General features: G+C 39.9%; 1 protein-coding gene across 1 annotated transcript in view; it reads left to right on the top strand.

Moving 5' to 3' along the window:
* The first annotated feature begins 1,355 nt into the window (after window positions 1-1,355).
* Window positions 1,356-26,148, top strand: part of rapgef3 (Rap guanine nucleotide exchange factor (GEF) 3) — a 40,431-nt gene continuing 15,638 nt past the window's right edge. Inside the window, exons 1-8 of the mRNA XM_084720419.1 lie at window positions 1,356-1,395; window positions 2,052-2,137; window positions 12,332-12,376; window positions 22,378-22,484; window positions 22,578-22,699; window positions 24,068-24,245; window positions 24,411-24,495; window positions 25,630-25,690. Of these exons, the coding sequence (XP_084576545.1) occupies window positions 1,371-1,395; window positions 2,052-2,137; window positions 12,332-12,376; window positions 22,378-22,484; window positions 22,578-22,699; window positions 24,068-24,245; window positions 24,411-24,495; window positions 25,630-25,690 (709 nt within the window). The 5' untranslated portion in view covers window positions 1,356-1,370. The remainder of the gene's footprint in view (window positions 1,396-2,051; window positions 2,138-12,331; window positions 12,377-22,377; window positions 22,485-22,577; window positions 22,700-24,067; window positions 24,246-24,410; window positions 24,496-25,629; window positions 25,691-26,148) is intronic.

The raw sequence follows: 26,148 nt of genomic DNA, 5'->3' as shown, positions 1-26,148 counted from the left end.
ACAGTCATAATAACACATTTTAATGTTAATAGGCATCTTATAAAGGCCTTATTACCTATTAACACACCTTTATTACAGGCATTCTATTGTGAAGTGTCACCCAGTAATGTAACAGTACTTCTGCTTGAGTACAGAGTTTCAGATTCTCTTTGCATCTCTGCAAACAGCACACAAAAACAACGCGCCTAGACGCTCACTAGTTAAAAAGAAATACGTGCATCCATCACTAAAAATTACATTTATATAGTTTTGACACTTTTATAGACTCTATAATGAATAATACTTTCATACATTCCTATGAATTTTGCATTACAAAATGTTTTTTTATTGAGAGAATTTCATTAATAATTCTTTCTCATTGATACTTTCATATATATATATATATTTGCAAATATGTATTCACAAACTAGGGGAATTATTTTGCCCCCCCCCCCCCCCTTTTTTTTTTTTACACCAACAAAGATACAAAATATAGTGCATAAATGTCCTTTACCATTTCAATAAATCTTGTACTATTGGTGGTTCAGACTGTAACCATTTTCAACCACATTCTTCTTAGGATTTCTGTGTAAATTTGACTGAGGCTTACGGGAATTTACTCTCTGCTTGATGCAGATTGCAGGGCGTCTGTGTTCTCAACAGAGGGCAGCATTTATTTTCCAAATGCCAGACAGACAGGCAGGTGATGTGAAGCCATGCGCAACAACATAAAGTCACCTGGGACCTGTGTCACTGAAAAGTTTCAGGTGTCACCTGCTTAGATCTAATCTCTCGTGAGATGGGGGTTTTTGATGGTCACAGCTGTGCAGCACAGCATACCCTGAACCTAAAACAAGGTCATCCAACAATGCAGCAGTGTTAATGAGCTTTCATTCCAGTCCCAAGGCGTCAAAGCTGTTACCATCTCTGAATTTTCTGGCTTTATTTTTAGAGAAATCAATCCTGAGATTATCCCCATCCAGGCGTGGCTGAAATATTTTATATTTGGTGCAAAATTACCTTAAAATCCCTTCAAAACAGTCACCTTTTCCTCACTGATTAGCCATGTGCACATCACTGAGACAATCGAGACAGATTCTATCAAACAGACTGTAGCAATGTGCTCTCCCTTATCAGATAAACTATTGTGTTTACGTTCCCTCAGGAGGTCATAAGAAGCAAAACTGGATTCCTCTGTTGTGAGCATTCTTAATTTGTCTTCTTCGAGTCCCTGTGAGGCATTTGGAGAAAGAAACAGAGAGTCACACAAATTCAGCCAGAGCGCAGAGAACGTATCGGTCACACTTTAAAATAGTATTTTCCGTTTGCTTTGATTGCTGGCCGATGCTCTTAGTACTGGCTTTTGGGGCAGCTGTTCCTGGAGGATCCTCATGACTCCACGGAGGTCTAAACTTGGTAAGAAGCGTTTGTTTTTTTTCTGAGAGATTGTATTAGATATGCGTCACAGTAGCTTTAAAAGTAGAGGGAGTGCAATAGACTTTCCGTTTATGCATTTGAGATGAGATGAAAGGGAAGTTGAGATTCAAAGGGGTCTTTCTGTGGGCTTTGTGATCATTCACTCACCGCACGCTCTAATGGAGTAAGGCTCCAAGAAAGAGGCAGCAATGTCTAAAACAGAGGTGACACACAGGGGCAACAGGTGCTGGACCTTTAATAAAATTGCACAGACGAGGCAGTTGCAATACGTCGTTCCAGCTGGAGCAACACCCGAATCAAAGCAGGACAGAATTCATGTTCCTGTCTGAGTGGAAAGCCACGGCGAACTGACTCAGTCATTGAGGTCAGTACAGGAAGGGCAGCCCTGCACTGGAACAATAGCTGGGATTTAAACAAGTCTTATGTAACGTGTCCAGCCTGCAGGACCATGATCATGATCCAGTTATAACTGGAGGTGCAAGCGGAGTGAAGTCAAATAGAGGGTCCCCTTGTACTCGTTTGTCAGTCTGCAGATTTATTTATTTACTTGGCTTTGAGCAATTACACACAAACAAGCTCAACAATGCATTCTTGTGTTCCTTAATTATGACCCTGTTTGTCCACGTTTCACGCAGATACTGTTCAACCCATCCTCACCATGGAGAACTTGGTCAAATCCATCTGTTCTCCACCAAGACGTTGTACACCAGAGATGGGGGATGTAAGTCAACCTCTTCTATGCTACAACACAAAGTCAATACAATAACATCCAATAACACACATCAGGTCTGAACCAACCACTGTTTTGTCTTGTTACGTCTTGATATGTCTTTTTTGTTTTGTCACATCTTCTACATCATTTCTCTCTTCCTACGTCTTTTTTGTCTTCTTTTGTCTTCTTTTTCTTCTTTTGTCTTTTTGTCTTGTTGCATCTTTTAGGTTGTTTACATCGTTTTTGTCTTTTGTGTCTTGTAACATAATTTTTGTCAAGTTATGTCTTTTATGTTTTTTTTTAATCATGTTACATATTTTTACGCCATTTTTGTGTTGCTCCATCTGTCCCACATGATATGCACTGATGGATACATCAAGGAATTGTCTTTTCTATATTTGTTGTCCCATCCATTTAAGTTGAAATCAGTCTTGATGTTGGGCAGCCAGCACACAACGATGTAAAATAAAAATCAAATTTCCCCTCAAATATACTTAAACTAAAATAATGAGCCTGTTTTGAAAATGGAAGGAGTAGAAAGTATCTGTGTTAAAATGTAGGAATTAAAAGTAAAAAGTTGCCAGAGATATAAACATTCAAGTAAAGCACAGATATCTGAAAACTCTGCTTCAGTACAGTAACAAAGTATTTGTACTTAGTTACTTCCCATATCTGCACCTGTTGGCACAAACTGCAGCATTATGAGTTTTATGAATCCATGTAGTGATGTGTGTGTAACAGTTTAGAACTGAACCAAACCACAGATGAGAGACATTGAGTGCTGTTCTCAAACCTTAACTGCTTTCTGTCCTTGAAGCAGTTTATCTGAATGTCCATGCGTCTACAGACCCGGCTGAGCCAGACAGCTGGACAACCTGATAAGTGTGTGTGCAGAGTTCTGCAGCTCGTGTGGGCTGCTCTGAACGACTGCACTGAACAAACTAGACCACACAGTGCCTACACGCCACAGTATGCCTCCTTTAATAACCTTCACCCAGTCTGCTGAACCTGCAGCGACAGGTGAACGGCTCTACAGGTAGTTTGTAGGAGTGTTTGCATGCTTTCATTGAGATTTCCATCACAGGGATGAAGCTCAGCCAAGGATGTAAATGAATAACAGTGCTGTGCAGCGGTGGAATATAATAAAGTGCGTTTACTCAAGTACTGTATTTAAGTACAAAATTGAGGTACTAGTACTTTAACTGAGTATAAAATGCAACATACACATCAGTGCAGCATTATTATATCCAAAAACACCATATAGTAAAACACTGACAGTGACCATTTTACTGCAGGATGAGTACTTTAACTTTTAAGTACATTTTCTGAAATTACTTACTTAAATAAAATGCTACCATTATCTATCACCAACGAGCACTACTGTTAGCTACTGTTGGCAAACGCTACTGTTAGTTACAGTTAACCAGTTACTATGTTAGCTACTATTTCAGGCAGTTAATTGAAAATTAGGACAGCTTAATGGTTATCCTAAAGTTAGGAAAGTTTATGTAAGATTTTGGAAAGTTCCTATCCCTGTCCCTATCTTAAGTTAGGATAGGAACACTGAAATATCTGACTCAAGTCCAAACACTAATAAACATGGTAACCAAACAGTTAAGATAGGATCTGAAAGAGGAAGTTTCTGTAATATGCCCCCTGGAACAGCTCACTTTTTCCTACTGCTGGTGCTGTGAAACAGATGAACAGCCATTTTGAAGGAAAAGATGGAGAATTAGCTTTTTCATTATGTGTCTATTTTGTTTACCACTTTTCAGGGACAGGTCCGGGTTTTGGCACCTTTCAGTACTTCATCTGTGCCATAAATCTGTATGCGTATCTGGTGACAGACACCATTTTCTGTTCACTGACATGTTGTAAACTAAAGGACAAAATGTACAGAGTGCACCTGCCCGCATAGGCACGGAGTTCATCAGTGTCGAGCTGCAAAAATCAAAGGCCATTAATTAGGCAGTAAAAAATGCCAGGGGAGGCCGTCTGTCTGATGACTCTGTGCGTTTCTGTGCCAAAGCCAAAGAGCGCACACACGCAGCTGAGCAGTGCGCCTGTGCCGAGGGATGTCTGAACACCACACACTCCTCCGTCCTCACTGACACACATACACACACACACGTCTGTAGCGAGGGAACCCGTCTGCGTGTTTGGATGCAGGGACCACAGACGCAATCCCGTCCGGATTCTTGGGGATAAAATGTGACGGTGTCGCCGCGTTGTGTCGTCGCTGAATAACGAGTAACGAGGGAGGCTGACGGGACGTGAATAATGTCTGGAGGTTCAGCCGAGTCCGCGTGCAGATCTTCTGACCGGGAAAGTTGTTTGTCGCTTGTTTTGATCTGAGACGAGATGCATCTGTTTCGGAGTCACCATTATCAAGTGTTCCCGGACCGCTGCTCAGGGGAAACACCGACCATCAGAGGCATCAGCTGGGTACGCTGCTTTAATGTTCCCTGCGGAGGAATAACAGCAGAGTAGTCAGTAATAGTAGAGTACTGTAGGGTGGCACTCAAACATGATCTGGTGGGAGTGATGACAATACTTCAGTCTTATTTTGATCAGTGTTGGAAGAAGTATTCACGTAATAGTAGTAGTAGTAGTAGTAAAAGTAGCAATGGTGGAAAGTAACTAAGTACAGTAACTAAGTGTTTTCATAGTAAGCTGCTTTATACTTTTACTCCACTACATTTTGGAAGAGAATATTGTGCGTTTTACTCCACCACATGTATTTGATAACTTTAGTAACTAGTTACTTTGCAGATTAAGATAATTAACACCAAATAAAAGTCAACTATGATGTATCAGGCTCAGCAGTACACTGTAAAAAGTATACAGAAATGTCGTGGAATTATCTAATCTTTACTGATTATTTTAACAGGAATACAGTGTAGTATAAGTTGTATTTCTTCTAGTTAGTTAAACTTAAAATTTATAGTATTTAATTTTACAACACTTCACTAATTACAAACACAAGTTCTTCTAACTCTTCCGACATGAAATTATGAGTTGAAGTAGTAGTAGTATTAGCCTAGTAGTAGTACTAAAAGTAGATATGGTAGGAAGTAACGAAGTACATTTACTCAACTACTGTACTTCAGTGCAGTTTTGAGGTGCTTGTACTTAACTTGCATGCATTGTGTAAGAGTTAAAACTATCCTGAGACCTTTCTTTTTATAATTTGAAGAAAAAACACATGATGAAAACTCGCTGTGTGTCTCTAATACACTTTAAGATAAGTCATGATTGCTTTTATTCACGATAATGAAAACACTGAACCATGATGAAGGTTAGTATTGAATTCAGTCCCTAACCTCCTTACACTTAAAATGACTTTTGGCACTTTAAGTATATTTTGATGCTAATATTTTTGCACTTTTCACTTAAGTAAATATTGAATGCAGAACTTTTACCTTGTTTTCTGTGGTATTACTACGTTTACTTAAGCAAGAGATCTGAAAACTTCTTCCCCCGCTGAATTCCACAGTGTAAAAATTCTCTGGTAAAATTACAAAACTCTTAAAAAAATCTACATTGGCATCAAAATATGCAAAATATATAATATAATAATACAATAGTACTCATTGGTAATATTCATTCTGCTGAATGACTCATAAAAGGTTAAATAAGGTCATATAAGGCGGGGTACAAAAAGTTACTCTGTGGCCACCAAATATTCCATGTTGGTGGCCCCCTATGACATTTTAACCTTATACTACAAGCCTTTTCCAACACATTACAGTTCCACAAACTTCCTGATTCCTTCTCGCCTTTTAGTTCAACAGTACTTGCTGCCAGCTAGCTACTGATATATCAGGACTACTGAAGTCTGGGTTGACTAAACCTCTTCAGACAGCTAACTCGATCATTGCAGAAGATCCAGAAACAAAGGAATGCTATGAAAAAACCAAAACGGCGACAAAAATTTAGGACTGAATGGAAGTGGAAGTGGCTAGAATATGACTCCTCTAAGGGCGTCATGTACATTTCCTCAGCTACCTGAGAAATCTGACTTGTTTTTCATCAGAAACGCTGCCTTCAGCAAACAAACACCACATCGCAGTTCACAGGAAAAATGACAACACAGGCGTCACAGTTAAGGAAAGGTTTTGTGAAGTCGTGTTAAATTGCCTTTGCTGTATTGCTTTTACATACGTTTCATTTGGGCCACCAAAATTTACTTTGGGTCACCAAATTTAGGGGCTTGATGGCTTAAAAATCCAGCCCTGCTCACTGGATTATAATTAGTGATGCATTAATGTGTCAACACTAATACACTAATGTTGCAGCTGGTAAGGGTGAGGCTATGTTTAACTGCTGTATATAATGCTGTGTAACTTAATTCATACTAATACGTCCTTATTTATCAGCTACATTAATAATCTTAACCTGCAAGGTAACTTGTAACTAAAGTTGTCAGATAAAAGTATTGGAGGACAATAATAAATACTATATTTACTACAAAAATGTAGTGGAGTGGAAGTACAAAGTACCATCTAATGGAAATACATACCTGTAAATTGTATTTAAGTAAAGTACTTGAGTAAATGTACTCAGTTACATTCCACTGATGAGTTTTATCACCGCCATCATCATCATCATCATCATCATGTATCCCATTACAACCACTGTCTTATATTGTCTGGTGCTTTTTTAATGAGAATGAGAAGAGAACTTGTAGAACATGTAGTGACTTTGCAAATTTTGAGCTTCATCACAAAATACGAACTCCTTTTGCTTTCTATAAATGTCTTGAAGCCTCTGAAAAGCCAGTAGAGTCATTATTTGTTGTGCAAACTGGCCTCTGGTGAATGTCAGACAGATGATGGTTTAATGGCCCTAAAAAGCTCTATTTTTTTGCTAAACTCCCTCCGGCATTCAAGGAAATTTTATCTGCATTAGAGTTGCAGGAGAGGTGGAGTTGCAGGAACGCTGTTTGTCAGAGGTGAAATGTGTTTATGTAACAGAGGGGTTTAGCTGACTTCCCTTCCTCTCATCTCCACTATGACACAGTTCAGATCCCCAAAACAGCAGTCTGGAGATATATTACAAGATGTTTCCAGTGGACCGAAGCATATTTCTCTATTGTTTTAGCAGTCTGGGTGCGGGGACACAAGAAAGTAACAAAGTTTTTTTTTTATCATACTCAGGTTATAAATAGTGTATTGTTTATTGTTCACCTTCAGCACTACACCCACGCTCAGTTTACAGTAGAGTTTGTAGAAGAATGCAAAGGGGAGGTTTTTGTTTCCAGGTCACAGGAAGACTCAGAACAGTAGAGGTGCTTAGGATCTAAATTTACTTGACTTTTAACCATCAATAGGTCAAAGACGGCTGTAAATCTCCACAGACTGCCTTCTGAACTTCTTTGCTATAACCAGTGGGGGAAAGTTAAAGTACTTTTACTGCATTTAAACCTGTGCCTGTGTTTCCATTTTTCCAGGAGAAGTGCATGTGATTAGTATGTTAGCTAGTTAAAAGGAAGAAGTAGCAGAATATTTTGGAGATAATTTTATTCTTGACGTTAGATTTTGAGGTTATGGTGGAGGAAAGACTACTGCTTTTGTCTGTAAGGACTCTAACATCAACAAAATTTGAAAGTTTCTTGTAGTAGCTTGAAGTAAAATTGTGAGATGCTTGTACTTTACTTGAGTAGTTTTGTACTATTTTAAACTTGTGCTCCACTACAGAAATATTGTAGTTTTTACTCCATTATGTTTATCTGACAGCTTTATTTACTTTTAAAATAAAAAAACATGCATTAAAGAACATATTATTTTATAAAGTACAATTAATTGGACATTTAACAAGTGGCTGGTCTAGTTTGGTCTCATTGCCATGTCTCGGATGTCTGTTGTGAGTTGTTGATGGGACTTTCCTAACCTTTTCTGACAACACATCCTCATACCTACACAACAGAACAGGGCAATTGCTACTGACTCCCAAAATAACGTATATGATCAGTGGAGAGTACCGGCAGTGACCTTCACTACATTATGTAAGTCACAGACATGACTATTCTATGACCTATTCTGTCATGCAGGTATGAGGATGTGATGTCTGAAAAGTTTGAACAACAGCAGCTCCCATCTTGTACGTCAGAGACACGACAGTGGGTCCAAATCAGACCAGCCACTGTTTTCATTTTCAGCTAATGGTATTTTGTGTTTTTTAAGTTAAGTTTTGGCATCAAAACTACAACCAGTATTCCAAAAAAAATTGAACAAGTGCATGTTTATGACTGTGATACATCACCTTTTCTTTTAACAACACTCAGTCGGTGTTTGGGAACTGGGGACACTAATTGTTAAAGTTTTGAGAGTGAAACTCTTACCTGTTCTTGCTTGATATTTGATTTCAGCTGCTAAACAGTCCAGGGTCTCTGTTGTCATATTTTGTGCTTCATAATGCACCACACATTTGCAATGGGAGACATGTCTGGACTGCAGGCAGGTCAGTCTGGTAGCTGAACTGTTTTATTACGAAGCCACGCTGCTGGAATAGGTGCAGAATGTGTTTTGTCATTGTCTCGCTGAAATAATCAGGCCCTTTTCCTCTTCAGCCTGGAGGTCACAATGTTCATGATTTCAGCAGGCCACAGCACACTTTTCCACTTTGTGTCTGTCCATCTCAGATGAGCTCGGGCCCTTTGCATGGCAGAGTCTTAACTCACATTTGTAGATGCAGCAACAAACTGTGACAACGGTTTTCCTAAGTGTTCCCAAACCTATGTAATATTCTTTATACAATTATGTGGAGTATATTTACAAAAGAACAGTTTATCAGTCTGAACATAAAATATCAGGGTCAGGGCATTTATATGGGGTTGTACTCGACTAGGCTTAGGCAACAAAACTACTTGTTGGGTTTAGGAAAAGATAGTGGTTTAGGTTAAAATAAGAACATGACGTATGTCATGTGACAGAAGTGAGTGACAGAAATCACTTACACCACAAAACTTTAAATAACTCCATATTCATTTCACACAGGACTTGAACTTTGGTCTCCTGTGTGAAACTTCTATGTTTCTTTGAGCCAACTATCCACCCCACCTACTCCATATGCAGACTTTCTCACTCTTTATACGCCTCTTGTCTAATTACCACGTCCACTAGAGACTTTTGCCAAACAAAAAACATAAATGTGGTTTGTAATAAGTTGCGTACACAGATGACCTAGACGCTCAGTTTTCTGGTCAGGACAGGCTGTTCAAAATTTTTGTTTCATTTAAATAGCTGTTCGAATTGTCATTATTTTAATACAAATCAAATATTAGAGAAAAGTTAAAAATTTTAGGAGAGCTGCTTTCTTCTCCCGATAATCATCTCACGACCCCTCGGATTTTGCTGGTGACCCTTTGGAGGGGCCTAAACCCTAGGTTGTGAACCACAGTTCAGAATTACTATTCTAATGTAATATAAATCACAATAATGTATAATTTACAGCACAAGTACTTTTACTTTTGGTACTTTACTTTCTTCCATCACATATCAACGTCATATTTTACATAAAGCAGCTTAAAAGGTTAAACTGTTACTTTTAGATCCAGCATGCCGGTTGGACACCTGACAACCTGAGCTGAGTTGTTGCTGAAGGTAACACGCTGCACATATTCTCAGGTGTCACAGGTGTAGTTAAACTTGTTGTCACTGCACCAAGTGAGTTTGTGTTTATTCAGGTTATCTTACACATGAGTCATTACACAAGAACACATCCACAGAGACGTCCTCACAGGCTAATGACAAGATTTACACAAAAGCGTAACGTTCAAGTTGACAGCATGCTAAAAGGACCCGTATCATGAAATGAATAAATGCTTTGACTTGATATTAAACACATGATTATCTTTTCTTTGGGAACATTGTACCAAACTGGCACAAAAACAGTAGGATCTGCCTCAACAGCCAGTTTCATTTTATGACTGCGGGTCTTGGGCCAGATTTTAATCAAAGTAGCAGAGAGTTGCAGAGTAAGATTTCTCCCTAAATGGTGTCCAGTATTTCTGTTCGTTGAGGGGTGATATCACAATGGGCACAATTTAAGTGGCACTGAGGCATTTGCTAATTCCTTCTCTGAGCGCATGCAGGCAGATTCCTCTAACAAGGTCAAAACTGTCCTCATTTGGCTGTCATCATTAGAAGATGCCAGGGCATCGTCTCTTTGTCCTTGTCGTATATCAGTGCTGAGACATGGAGACAAAGCAGAGCAAAATACCTCACATACATCAAGGTTCATAATTGTGTCTGCCTGTCTGACAGACCAGGAAGGACTGTCGTTTTTCCACATTTAAACTGGGTGGCATCAGCAAAGATTAATTCTAAGTTCTAATCTGCTTTAAAATTATTAAATCCAGAATTAAAATTAAGTAGAGCTCTGCTGCACAGTTAAAAACTATTCTCTGTTTAGTAAACCCAATGTAAAAAAATAATTCAAAATGAATAAATGTTTAAAAAAAATTAACAAAAAGGTATATTGTTTGCTAGCTAGCTAAAAAGTTAACAACACATTACATTGTTTGTTCATTAGTTTGTTAAAAGTTATAATTTGGCCTCTTGAAAAAAAAATTGCGGGTCGAATTAATGGAACAACATGGTCAAATAATAGAAGTTGAACTTGATTATTTTTCTCATTCCATCTCAAAAAGGCAGCCAATTTAAAAATGAAACTTCCTCAAGTGTCAAGTTTGAAGTTAACACAGGATCTCATTTAAAATTGGAGTTTAAAGTTTTGGTGCAACAGATTTAAATTCAATCCTGGTTTAGGGTAAAACCTAAACTGAGGTTTAAAGAGAGGTTTAAATTTCTTTTTTCAACTTTAAGCTAGTTTTATAGTTTGATGTAACATACTTTAAAGTTAAACATGATTTAATTGCATTTAAGAATTAATGCAGCCCAGCCCAGGCATATGAGTAATTTTGGTTGGGTCATAACTGATAAAAATTTAGTGAATATATGGTTTTATGGGGTCGTATTAAGTCAAAAATACTTAAAAAATGTACACAGACCTGTAGTTTTCTCCTTTATGAGTGCGTTCAAATAATTGGCAACATGCCATTCAGGATCATGTGACGTAGCTGACTGCACAGCAGTTCAGACAAAACATGCCACAAAGTCTGACTGCAGCAGGACTGCAGACATTTAACAGATGTTTATCAGTGATGTGAAGAGCTGATCACAGCTTCCTGATCAATACAGACAGCTACTGCAGGTGTAAATCTCAGCAATACCATGTGATTATTCTGCATATTTTACAACACATAATACAATGCATCAACGCAGTACAGAGAAAGAAACTCATTATACTCACTATTACATTCCAAAAATATTTTGCTCTTGCAAAAAGAGAAACCCAGTGCTGAGACAAGGTGAAATGTGGTGCCAATAAAGCAGTTTTGCTTCATTTAGCGAGGGACCAGACATAGCACTCGTAAGTACCCACAAGCTAGGGGAGCTCTGGGGAGAAATATTTGATCTTAATTATTGCCTAGAAAAAGGCCTTCATACGTCTCTGAATCAAATTCACTGAAAGCTCTGGGAATACAGGAAGACAACTGCAGCAACAAGAGGATCATAAAAACATCAAAACCAAGCCAGAAAGAGGAAATACAACTTAGGCCAAAGTACAGTCTTGGGAATGCTGAATATTTGTACATGACAGCAGGTTTAAGTTAGTTGTGTAAGTGCAGAGAGTAAGGGAGCCTCCAGAAATAATATATGATTAAACGTATGTGTCTGTGGTAACTGCTGTAGTGCAGTGAATCTTTTAAAAAGCCTTTTCATATAAAAGGACAGTCTGTAGTTAGACCCTTTTCACTTAACAAAACGCGTGGCAGCAGGCCATGTACTCTCCTTTGCTGGTGTCTAGGCACTCTTTCCTCCCACTTCATTACACACACTTTACACCCACCCACATCGCTTCGGAGACAATGGTAACACGGCGCAGGTTGAGATAATGTATTTGTGTTGACCTCCATCCCAGTGAAAAGAAAATAATTATTCGTTCTATCTGGACAGTCCAGCTCGGTTATATGTTTTTATTTGGTGCAACCGCAGCGTGATTATCATCAGCGACCAGTCCGGCTAGTTCCTGAGGAATGCCGTTCCAAAGCGAGCTATCTGCTTTATTTCAGAGGCTTCAGATATGCAGAAATGGCTCGGTGGCAGTAACGTCTCTCTCTTTTTCTGTGTCTCCTAGACTCCGCTGCCAGAGGCCCTGAATTCAAAGGACACCATGAAGCAGGTGTGTAATGCCAGAGATGGTGAGCTTTGCTTTGGTACATCACCTCCCCGCAGTCAGGAGTAATCCAATGTTCTCACTGGTGTTTTTAAAATCCTCCTGAACAGAAGGACTGACGCAATGTCAGAGGAGTTTTAGCTCTGAAGCCATCAGGGCTTGTTGAAAACTGCCACTTGTAATAAATAAGGCTGTTAAAGGGACAGTTAACTCTAAAATCGACTGAATTGACTAATGCAACTAGATGGCACTTGGCTTGTGGTTCTCAAAGCCCCCCCCCAAAAAATATATTTGAAAACCTCTGCAGCAGTGTCTCTCATTACTTAAGATAATCCACAGATTTTGATGTGAGCAGTTTCATGTAGGAACTTTTTTCTTTCTACTGAACTACACCCACCAACCACATCACTGCGCAGAACATCCAGTCAGTGTTGATGGTAAATATAATGCATGCTTTATTGAACAAGAAAGCTGAGTTCTCCTGCTTGCAGTGCATTGTGCACGAGCTTCTAATGCCTATGTTGCTATGCATCCATGTTGGGTTTTATGCCCCTCCAAAGTTAAAGATGGGGGTGTGACACCCACCAATCCAGAGGAAAAGCAGGAAGAAACACAGTTGTAAAATTGCAATTGACTAAAACTCATTGGCATTTGAAAGGACCAAAAATAAGACCAAAAGTTGTAGCATATGCTCTATTATTAACCTGATGAGACATAGTGTATGTTTTTTTGCTCTTATGTGTTACTGGCCGAGCCCCCTGTTTTAAAAAGTTACTGGTAACTTGTGAATGTGATGCTGTCTAGCAGGTTTGTTGTGGGAAGTGACAGTGAGTCTCTCTGGGTGTGTGAGAGAAGTATCAGCACACAGCCTCAGAAAAGTGCTTTTTGCTATTAGGAGTGCTTAAACATTACTTCAGTCAGCCATAAAGTGTGTAGATAAGCTCAGCTTGCAGCATGATAGTAATTGAAAGACTGTGTGTTGCATTCGCTGACACCTAGGAGTAAAAAATTACTTTCTGCATTTTTCTTAGCAGAGTTGGTCCACAATGTAAATAGCTAGCTAGTTAGCCGGTACAAGTCAGAGTAAACTGGAGATCTCCCGATGACAGGAGCTAACGGTTTAATTACATTAATTACTGAATCAGGCTTTGCAGGTCGAGTAGAGTTGCAAAGCAACAACAGCACCTGCATAGTGTTGTAAGTGATGGACTGGAACTCTTCCCTGCACCTGCAGGATATTACAGTGATAACCAGCCAAAACAGCCCAGACTCAGGTGGAACATGCACAGTCATCTGTCTCATCTAGCACTGCCCTTGGTTACAAAGAGGTGGGGACTAGAAATCCAAGCTGAAACAGCCTGTAGTTCTTCCTCAACACCAACTAGATCACTGTGACATCACTGGATACAGGAACAACAACAGATTTGCTTCAGAAGAACTTTCTGCTTTCTCTGTTAAGAAATTTATTGCCTTAATTGACTAAATTTAACAGAAACCTTGACTGGGCATCCACATGAAAACTGCTGAATTTTTCCTTTAATGTTTACATCCTGCACTGTCACAAGCACAAACATGGATTAGCTTGAGTAACTGGGTCATGATTTCTGAAAGGAGATGTTGCTGTTGAGTTTTTCTAATGTATTTTTGGTGCATTAAGCACCACAAGCTGAGTGTATCTATTTTAATTATATTGGAGAGAAGACAGACTACAGCTGATATTTCCAAAACTCGCTGTTCACACCAAGACAATCTAGATGGATAAATAGCACTACAGGTAGGAGGTAATATGTATTTTTTTTTTATTTTGAGAGTTAAATATTATTTAGCAAGTCATATGTAATTGTTGTAAGTTTCTTTTTTACTCATAATCTCCGTAACAATTTCATAATCAGGTCTGTAATCACGTATCAGGCTTCTAAACTTCTCTCTGTGTCACTCTGCTAATTAGCTGACCACAGTATTTGACTCTGGTTGGCACAGACCTTGATTGCGAGTCTTTAGACTTTCACCAGCCTGCTGGCTTTCAGCCGTACCGACCTCTGCTATCATACCAGAGTTGCAGTGCTTGCATCCTGCTTGCATCAAACTGCTGAACTTGTTCTTTTGTTGTTGTAATATCCCGCATTACTACTCAAGCGAGTCTTAAAAAAACACATTCCTAGCAGGGCAGGCAGTCACAAGGAGTCTAAAGGGCACTCCAGGGCCCACAGTTAATTGACCCTCCCCACCCTGACCGAGCACCACACCGTCGCCCAGCCCAGGCCCCTCGCGCTGCTTTATCTCAGCTTCTTCAACATGTCAAGGAGCGAACTTTTAAAACACTGATAACAGCGCATGACATGGAAACAGAATGAGGTCTGGGCTCGGTGGTCTCCCCCAAGACAGAAGACGCCGACAGAAAGAAAGAAAGAAAGAAAGAGAGAGAGACAGAGCCAGAGCATCTTTCAACCCCAAAAGAATCAGAGCCTGTGTGTTTTGTTTTGTTCTGTGGAAAGAAGATAGAGAGGATGGAGTAATCGTGTCTGCAGGAGGCAGGTGTTTCCAACCTTTGTTTGGTTGCTTAGCAAAGTGTTGGCTCCAGATTCTACGAGACTCTAATGAGCATCATACATTCTGATAACGCCGCACAAGACGGATTGTTTTTAATAATAACCACTGTTTGACTGCACCCTTACTAATAAAGGTGCTAACTAGAACCGTAAAGGGTTCTTCAGCCCATAGAAGAACTCTTTTTGGTTCCTGGTAGAAACTTTCCATTTGGGAGTTCTGCCTAGAACCCAGCAGGAATGGTTATGAGTAGAACCATGTGTGAAAAGTTTCAGCCAGGACCCCCAATAAGACGTTCCAAAGAGAACCCTTCTGTGGTGTAATGGTCCTGCCCAGAACCTGTCTACCCTCTAAGGGTGTTAACGGGAATACACTTGGGCAGTTCAACGGAGAACCCTTTTATATTCAAAAAGCTTTATTGAGACCCCCATACACACACACACACAGGGTTCTACTGAGAACAGTTTTATATTCCGAGGGTTTTATATAGAACCCACCCAGCAAGTTCTATCAAGAACACTTTTATATTCCAAGGGGTTTTATCTAGAACCCATCCAGGGCATTCTACCAAGAACCATTTTATATATTTAGAACCCATTTAGGGGATCTTCTGAGAACCCTTTCATATTCCAGGGGTTTTATTTAGAACCCATCCAGGGGTTATGCTGAAAATGCTTTTAAATTCCAAGGGTTTTATCTAGAACCCACTCTTTTTATGCTATAACACTTTCAGGGGTTCCACTAAAAATCCTTTTGTGTTTTATCCAGAAAGACCCTGGGGGTTCTGCAGAGAACAGTTTTATAAATCCTTTTATGTTCCAAGGGTTTTTATCTAGAACCCACTCTTTTTATGTTATTGTACAACAAACCCTTGGCAAAATTTTGATGAAAGAGTTCTTTAAAAGCATTTCAGTCATCCCTGAAGAACTCGTACCTCCAAAAAGAGTTTCATTCTTGGATGGTGTCTTACAAAGAACCCTTGACAAACCTTTTCTTCAAAAAAAACATGGTTCTTAAGAAGCAAATGCCTGTGACTAGAACCTCATCCCTTCAAGAAGAACCCTTTTGTAACCCTTATTTCTAAGAGTGTTGGCTCCAGCATTTATATGCACAAAAGTAGTTTTCACTCTGAAGTGGAATTCACCACACTAAATCACAAACTTAATAGCTACTGATTATTGTTTACGCGTAGAAATACATTTTTCATTTGCGTAATAAAAGTTTGACATGTTGATGACCGCTGATGATTAAATCAAGTTAAGGCCTGGAAAAACATATCACCCATATCCGTCACATATTGCAGGATGGAAAGTTGTGGCCTTGTATTTCTCTCACACAGACAGAGAGGGGGACAGTCAGGTATCTGCAGTCCACAGAGCTGCATTAATCTCCTTGTCGACTCACACACAGTGTTCATCTGTAGATGCTTCTCACACAACACAGCCCACCAAGGTCACAGAGGGAGTAAGAAGCAGAGAAATGTCTCGCCTACAGAAGAGACACACAGTGAATAACTGTACTCATCATCATTCCACCCCACAAGACAAATGCTTGAAACCAAACCGCACTTCAAAAAGTTATGACTAACGCTTTCAGTCAGAACCAGATTGAAGTTAAATAAAGTGATTACAATCACGATTACAACCTCCCTCCTTACAACCTCCCTTAGCTTCTGTGTGATAGTAAGCATATGCGCTTCTGAGGAGTGTTTGAAGAAATGGTACATGCTGTAGAGCAGCTGTTCTGCTGCTAGCTCTGCAAAAAATTGGATGTAGTAATTTAGGATCAGAGGCAAATGGTGTAAGGTGAGGTGCAGGGTAGCACGGTGACACTTGAGGACAAAACATTTGACTGGCAGGGAGGTGTGCTGGAAAAAAAAGGGCAGACATATTAAAACCTTTAAAATATTTAAGGTCTTCAGCTGTGTAAAAAAACAAGATTGTTCGTGATGTGCTGATATGAAATAGAGGGCAAAGTTGTTGGGTTGTCATTCCAAGACAAAAGAGCCACTTTGCATGTATCGTCACCAAACGTTAACCTAACTGGTTGATTCCACCAGGCGTTGCACGTCTGCTCCACGGTTCTGATCCGTCCTCCGCACGGCTGCAAGCCACACCAGCAACGTTCCAGAAGTATTTCATCAGCGGAGCGTTTTGCCCACCTGATTATGTTTACTTGCTCAGATTTTGTTGATTAGGTCCTCTTTCCTTGCTCTTTGTGCCTCTACCGTGGATTAGCAGGCTACATAGTTAAATAGTTTCTTTTCTGTCTGTCTTTATGAGCATGAGTCTGCATGAGGGCTTTTATTTTGAAAATTAACCAGATTCTTAAAGATTCTTCCTGCCTTTTCTGTGATTTAGATCAGTATAGTGCCCCCTGCTCAGCAGCCTCCACATGTTTTCCTGAACTTTTCCGTGGGAAATCCTGATGTCAGCTCAAATTTATAATTCGGCATGTAATCCGTTCGGTTGTTAACATCCCAGTACCTCCAACATAGCTGCACATCAGGGTTCCTGGCCAAATCGTGATGTACAAGGGTGTAAACACTCTATATAGCATGAGAGCCCAACTTTCCAGATCAGACTGGCCAATCAGGTCAGGGCTCTAGAATGGAGAGTTGATGAGGTTAACATCAAATTATTTTTTTTAACTTGCTCTTACCAACAAGGCCTCGATTCATTCTTCAGTTTGTTAACATAAATACTGCCCACTCAAAATAATTGTCATTAATTATTATTTTAATTAGATGTCATTTTCATCACGCATCTTTTATTCAATCAAACCTGAGAACCCACCTATTCATACACCACATAAAAGGACCACTGTTGAGGCGTGTCTAAAAGGATAGTCTTGATCATTTTATGTGGGATTGCATGAGGTTCTTATCGATTTTCAGTGTATTACCTACTGTAAAGTAGATTTTTCCAAAGCCACCAGGTTCCACTGAAAAAATCAGCAATTTTACTTTGCAGAACCTGGGATTTGTTGGTCTCCTGCTGCCTCAATCTGTTAGTTTATTTGTGTTATTGTGTGATTTTGGTGTTTTAAAAGATTAGTATGGATTCACCCAAGTCACACAATAACACAAACAACTCTGCGAGTTGGTGCTTCCTCAGAATAGAGATCATGTGAGTTTGACAGTTTAAGTGTCAACCAATATGACGTTGATTATAATACTTCAGCTGTCTTCAGGCACTTTTTGAATACAAGACCTTGATTGTAAAATGACCTCAGCAGCACAATGGAGCCCGGTCATAAAATGGGTTATTATGAAGGCCTGTCCAAACTTTACAGATGGCCCATACATCAGGGTTGGTCACTGCACTCCAGCTGAGTGTGTGTTGTACTTGGGAAAGGTGTTTGCTTTGTAACCCGACTCTGTTGGAACAATTACCTGTGGGTTATAGTTCCTAGATAACATGATTAGGTGGCCTACATGCAGACAATAAACAACACACAGTCATCCACAGAAAGCCAGCACTGGACTGAAATACAGAACTAGAATATTTCAGTTTTCTGCATGTTTACATGACGGTCAGGTTTAGCAGCCCACTCAGTGAAATATGGCTTCTGATATTGTTTTTATAAGGACTGGGTTAGGTAATGGAAAATTGCGTCATCAAGAAAATAAGTTTTGGAGCTGACATGCCTGAGAATGTGATTCCCTGGGGAAAAAAGGGCCCCTGGGAAATACTGTTGACCTCGAGACACATAACTCCAGCAGGGCACAGCAGACGCCTCGGGGCACATTTACTTTGTCGATGTCAGGTCTGGGAACAGGCTAATGTAGGGATGATAGGTTGAAGTGCGTACTGCACTGTGTTGCCCACAGTAGTCCGTTATAGTTCCACATTATAATTAGCAGTACTGTGTGAACTTAGATCTAGCATGTGTGTGTCACGGACCCCAGTTCAGGTGAAAGGGCAAAGGTGGTGTTGGCGTCACGGTGACATGGGGTCGAGTAGATCAGTCACAGGTCAGCAGGCATTTTTATATCCTGAATGAGACTTAGGCACAATTTTAAGGCTTTGTACTGGAAAAAACCTAGTGATACAATACAGGAGTTCAAATTCAATATATTGCAATACTGTAAGCAAGATTATATATTGCTTTTGAGGAAAACTGTCACAGTATAAAGAGCAGTTAGCCTTAAGGGTATGTGCTATTATGGGAGTATTTGTGTACAACTTGTGTAAATTGTCTCAACTTGACTGTACGCCGCTACTTCCTTAACGTAGGCGGAGCTGGTTATCATATATCTATTCCAGCAGAAACAGCTCACACTCAGAAGCTTTACTTTGGCCTGAGAAGCCACAGCCTTTGTTCACTGACAAACTCAAACCTAAACTGTACATTTACTGCCAGGCCGACAACTCCACTGCACACCTTTTCCTCCCCTCGTCGCGCATTCACTGTCACTCTCTGCCACCAGAGACAGTAATTAGTCTGGTACTCGCCCTCTCTTACCCTGTTAAAAAGAAATGCGTTTTCTGTTGTCTACTTTACTAAGGTTTACAAATTTAGACAAGAGTCCTGCAAACTTGGATCTTCTTGTTTGATGATATTCTTGTGGGGTATGAAGTTCTTGCCTCAATACCATATATTTCTAACTGCAACAAACACAGATATTCTTACTGAATAAACTCTCACTTCTAAATTCAGTGAAATAAAATTTTGTCTTTTTAAAAGTAAATAAAATACAGAGCACACAGCTGAAAGTTGGTTGAAACTTTGTTTATTCCTCTTGGAACATATCGATGTGGATGTTGTCTGCCTTCTCCGTCAGATACAGGTGCTACAGACCAGCCTGCCTTTACCTCACGATTTTCCCACAAGTCCTCATAATTGACCATTCACCACATTCACACGGCAGCCATTTTGTTCTGATATCCTGGTCAGGAGGGGAAGCTCAAATGTCACACTGCTTTGTTCCAGGTTACAAGTGGAAATGTGGGGAATCTGACAAATCTTTATTATTTTACTGCTTCCTGATTGATCAGAAGCTGAACAGACAAGGGATAGCAAGAATCTGGAAGGACGTGGGGCCATATTTCAAGCTAAAACAACATATTTAAGTTATTGATCAATCGGGAAGCAGTGAAATAATAATGATCTGCCAGATTCCTGATGCTGATATGATTTGCAGCATGTAACAGAGCAGTACGACATTTGAGCTTCCCACCCTGAGCATGACGTCAAAGGAAGATGGCTGCTGTGTGAATATGGTGAATATGAGCACACAGTACATTAACAGAGAATAGGAAAATAGTTGCAGAAGACAAGAGGAGGCAAAGGGTGCAGGTAGTTTCTGGCTTCAACACTACATTTGAGGAGGAAAAAAACAGACATAGGAAGTGGTCATCGTTGTGTTCTGTGTGCATCTCAAGACCACCACCTTAGGCAAACAGCAGCGCCTTGAGGAAAATCCAAAGAACAAACAGGCAACCGTCTGAGTTACTCGTGCAATCACAAGACTGAGCGCAGGACATATGAGAGGGGGAGACTAACAGGGAGGGAGCGAATTGTCTTTTTTTGTCAATCATTAAGTTATTAAATATTGTTGTGCGGTAGTTTTGTTTGTGAAATATAAGCAGAGAACACTGTAAATAGGACAGCCGCATTACAGCCACAAACAAAGCACATTAGTGTTACATAAGCCTTGCTTCTGCATCAGTGGCTGACAGGTTTTGCACCCGATTGCAGCCTTTTTGGGTTTTAGGCCAGACCCGAGTGCGTTGCACGTATGACTGTGTGGGTGGGAGTGAGGGGGCGGGGGAGAGAATTAGGAGAGGCTCAAAGGAAATACAGTGAGGGTGGTCAGAAAGTGAAAGTTTGTTGTCGCTACATGGCTGGGAACTCAGCGAGGTGTGGGAGAGTTTAACAGAGCCATTTTTAACACATTCTCACCTTCCTGCAAACCCCCCCACAGGCACACACACACGCACACACACACACACACACACACACACACACACACACACACACACACACACACACACACACACACACACCACATTACACTTCAACAAACACAAAAATCTCCACTCAAGCTGTTGATGCCGGTGCCATCACACATAATCTTCAGGCTGAGGGGAAACAAACTCATCTCCCCCTCTTTGAACACATGCACACTTGTTTCTCTTGCTTACTTCTGTCTGCCGCCAACACACGACTCGGCTGTTTCTGTAAACAAGACCGCCTGTGTTACACATCCTCCACTTTTATGTACTCAGCCCTCTCTAGCTTTTCTCAGCCTGTTGCATCACATCATAACATTGAGCACGACTCACATTAAAAGAAAGACTGTAAGACTAGTTTGCACCAATTTAAAAACTAATCTCCGTTTAGTAAATTCAAGTTTATTGATGTAAAGCAGAGTTAAAGGCTGTGATCCTCTACAGTGGCTTTGGGTTTGACTTCCGCCTGCAGCCCTTTGCTGCATGTCCTTCCTCTATTCTCACTCGCCCTTTTCTGTCCTCACTTCAGCTGTTCTATCAATTAAAGGCATAAAAGTCCCCAGAATATTTTTTAAAAAACAGAGTTTAACCAATATGGAGATGCTTGCTTAACCAAATTACCCGAAAGAGGAGGAAAAGCTGCTAGCTTTCGGTTGCTCTTTATTCAGCAACACAACGTTACATTGTTTGCTAGTTGGCTAACAAGTTAACATAACGTCAGTGTTTTCTCTGAACATATAGGTTCTTTTTACATAATCCCTTTCAATCATGACTTATGACCCACTAGAAGTTCATGGTGGTGGCTGTATCTGCAGAGATCCTGCAGCCGTCTGTGCTCATGACATTTCGCCAACCCAAAACAGTAGTATTTGACATCGCAATGCATTTAGGAGCAGCTCGGACAAATCCTACTAACTGTACCTTGTTACATTGTTTGCTAGCTAACTAAAGAGTTAGTAGCCTAGTTAGCTTTCACCTTATGGCTTGCAAAGAAGCGCTAATTTCTCCTCCTTTGAGGTAAACTTGTTGGGCAGATAAATTGCCAAATAATAAATAGTGGATATAATTAAAACCTGACAACAGCATAGGACAGAGACTGCCTGGCAGCAACTGGCTGACTGTTTTAATGGCTCAACGAGTGAAAGGAAGAAGAGACACATTTGTGTTAAGCTTGTATTAATGGAAATTGATTAGTTTACTCAATCCCTTCAAAATGGCAGCCATTGTAAAATTAAACCTCCTCAAGTGTATGTTTAAAGTTAATACAGGATCACATTTTAAATTGGAGTTTAAAGTTTTGGTGTAATGGGATTGAATACAAGATTGAAAACTAAACTGTGGTTTAAAGAGGTTAAAGTTTTAAATTATTTTCTTAAATTGTAAGATAGTTTTTTAAGTTCAGTGCAACATAATTTAAAGTTAAGCTATGATTTAATGAGGTTTAAAAATTAATCCTTCTTGGTGCAACCCAACCTAATCTTTTTTTTTTTTTTTCATGCTTAGTTTCTTTCAGATCGTGTCGTGAAGGCAGCGAGATCGGTGTACAGCGTTATGATCGAGAGGAACCCCGGTCTGATCCGAGACAGAAAGCATCACCTTAAAACATACAGGTACTCACACTGGCGGAGGGATTTCTTCTGTGTTAAAAATGTGACATTCTCTGCAAATTACACGCAAATTCACATGTTGACTTTCTCTCGCAGACAATGCTGCTCTGGTAAGGAACTTGTTGACTGGCTGATGAAACAAAATGAGTGCCTGCAATCAAGAAGCCAGGCGGTTGGAATGTGGCAGGTCTTGGTGGATGAAGGAATCCTTGTTCATGGTAAGAACTAAAGAGCTTGGATGTGAAAATTAAAGACACATTAACATAATATTTGTCTCGTGCTGGGTGGAATAATTCCACAAGAAATCCAGTCACATTCTGGTATTTTTTAATATATTCTGATAATAGCGTCTCAGGCTGCACTCGAGAATTTCCCAGAAGAGCTTGAGTAGCCTGGAATCTGGTGACTGGGCCTGCCAGGGCATATGTTTTACAATTTGTTCTCGCTCAGTCAAGTGTTCACAACCCGCTTATGCTCTTTGTTTGGGGCACTGTTTTCCCTGAAGAGAACACTCCAATCAGCGTGTAAAGGCTTCATCATCAAATGAAGGGGATCACTCAGAATAGATTTGCACTTATTTCCATGTATCACGTCATTCTGGAGTTTTGTAAAGTTACTACATGACAACTTAATTCTCATTAAGGTCAACATTTTGAAAATCTAGTGTGTAAGATTTGTGTTTTCCTTCATGTATGTATGTACCTGAATATAAGCATTTTCATTACCTTAGAATGAGCTGTTTAAACCAAACGTTGAATTTACTGAGTGTCTTTCACGTTTTGTGGAAGTTTAGTGGCCACCACATGTTCTCCTGCACCAGAGGTCTTCAATTTGCTTTGCCAGTTAATAACCAAACTTTAATAATAATGTTATTTATTAATTTTCTGGCGGTGCTACCAGGTGGGATCACTGCACTGGAGCTAGCACATTTTGACTCGTGATGCTTCCTGATATTAGCAACTTTCTACACACACAGCGGTTTAGGATTTGATTAATTTCATTTAATTCATTTAGCACATATTAAAAAACAGGCAAAACAATACAAATAATAACAAGAATATGCAAGGGAGACTAAAAGCATACAAGGCTTATCATGGATCTCCCCCAGTTGTAAATTATTTAAATAATAATAATTCTATAAATAATTCAGTTGCAATTACTGATTATGTTTTAGAATTTAAATATTTAGATTCAGAACCTTAAGATCCTTTTTTAATAACATAGGTCTCAGACGGTTAGGTAATATGAAAAGAAAGGGGAACAGGGGGTCACACCCCACTTCCTGGGAAAAACAGTGTAAATAAAATTATTTTCGTAGTTAATTAAAAATGGTCAGAGGGTGATGCATCACCCTATCAAATCTGGCTGCAGGTTGAGTATCCCTGTCCTATATGCTTGGAAGGGGAGAGTGAGATGGAGGTTTGCAATCTGCAAGCTCACCTCTAGATTAAACTAAATCCTACGTACTGGTCCTTTAAACTAATCTGTGTTTTACCATCTCTTTGTCCTTTTTTAAAAGTCTACAGTCTTTGTTATATCTGGGTCTCATGGCTGCTTTCCCTCCTCTGTGTTCTGCCTCAATCAAGTGAAACATGAGTTGAACTTCCATGACAAGGACGCCCAGTTCTACCGCTTCCAGGACGCCGAGTGTGGCCTGAACCACACGACGAATGAGAAGGACTCTGAGGACGAGCTGCAGGAGGGTCTGTCTCTGCTGTCTCAGCTGGGTCCTGATGCTCTGCTCACTATGATTCTACGCAAATGGTAGCCTCTATATGACTGTTACTCATGATACTAATGTTACTTATGTTATGTTAATGATAGTAAAAGTGCAGATCTCAAATTTTGTCATCTTGCATCTTTCAACAAAGTTTCTAAGTGCATCTGTGGTTGATTTAAACCTGCCTGTTGTCTCTTCCCTGTGTTCAGCCCCAGTCAGAGGAGCGCGGAGGATCTGGAGGTCATCTACGAGGAGCTGCTCCACGTCAAGGCTGCGGCTCATCTCTCCACTTCTGTCAGTCACTGTTACTGCCTGCACTTCACATCAGTGTCCTTATGATTAAAGCCTCTAGATGCAGATTTTTAATGTGATTATAAAGCGAGAGAGTCAAGTAATTAAACTGCTGCAGCAGCTGAGAAGCTTTAATTTAATTTGATATATAGGAGCTCAGAGGTGTGGACTCGAGTCACAAATTTGATGACTGTAGACTTGACTGATGATATCTATGATCAAGGTAACTTCTTAACCACAAGTCAACTATCCCTCTAATACCATATCTTTCTGGTTTCTGGGACATCAGATTCAGCAAATGCTCTCAACTCAACCCCCTGTACATGTTTGAGTTCACATGCATTAGACTTGTAAATTAGCCTAATTAATGCCCCATTAATACCATATAAGGCTATGCTTCCTGGCCCATATGTCAGGAAGTGTTCATTTATGAAAGTGGCATCAAAGAGTAAAACAGAACTTTATGAGTTCAGGGTCTGAAGTCATGATTTCAGAGATCCATTAAGAAAAATCTGTCATTTTAACAATGACAGCAGTGGAATTAAAGGACCTGCTAAAGCAGGAAAACAGGAAATATAAGTGCTGTTAATGCAGAGTTACAGGAGGGCTGTAACTGAAATTAAGAGGAAACATCTTAATGTGAAAATACGAGAAAACCTGTGAATGCAACAAGTTCTCCTAAATCAGTCATACATACCTCCTAACAAGAAATGTGTTTGTACAAGTGCTCAAAGTTTAGGGCTTGGGACTTGGGACTTGTCAGTCTTCACTTGGGACTTGACTTGAAACTTGCAAAACAATGACTTGGTCCCACCCTCTGCAACAGCTCCATTTGAATAAGTTTTCAAGGCTACTTTTCTTCTTGCATAACCAGAATCAAGCATAAATCTTTTGACATTGTGTCCTGAATAATGAAAAAATGTTGCCAGATATTTGAAACAACAATCACACCATAATGCTTCTACCATTTTTTGTTCATTTGTGATCATAGTAGTTTATCAAGCAGACCATGCATCCAGTTTCCTTTGATTCTCAACCTTACTTTGAGTAAAGGACCATTAGTGGAACAATCAAACAATGAAAACAGGAGTTATCGATGCAGTTCAGTCTCATTTCTTGCCCTGTTGTTGCCTGTAGGTGCGTAAGGAGCTGGCAGCGGTGCTGGTCTTTGAATCACACGCCAAGGCAGGAACAGTCTGTGAGTGTGACAGCTTTGCTGACGTTGAAGCTCGGGTGGTAGAGCACCTTTCTACACACACACAGTCTCATTGTGTAGTTTAACCACACTGCTGTACACTGATGTGCACAAACTGTTGCGTCTCTGTAAATAATATGATAAAGAGTCTCTCTTCACATCCTCTTCTGCACAACACACCTTTCAGATATATCATCTATATGCCATTTACAACAACAGGAATATTCAAACATCCTCATGTCATGATTGATTCATTATTTACTGGAGGTCATGTGGTCCCCGCATGTGTGTTTTTACTTTCCATCTCCCACTCTGCCCATCTGGTCTTGAATATGAAAGTCATACATACATAATAAAGCCCAAGGATCACATTTACAGGACACATTTAAACAACATGAGCAGGCCTTGTAAACGTGACCTTTATACATTTATGATGGCTATTCTCCCCGTCACTGTCTTTG

Source organism: Lutjanus erythropterus, chromosome 6, assembly GCF_056507025.1.
Source record: "Lutjanus erythropterus isolate fLutEry1 chromosome 6, fLutEry1.hap2, whole genome shotgun sequence".
Lineage (NCBI taxonomy): Eukaryota > Metazoa > Chordata > Actinopteri > Lutjaniformes > Lutjanidae > Lutjanus > Lutjanus erythropterus.
The sequence above is the reverse complement of the archived record's forward strand: the minus strand, read 5'-3'. Positions and strand labels throughout refer to the sequence as shown.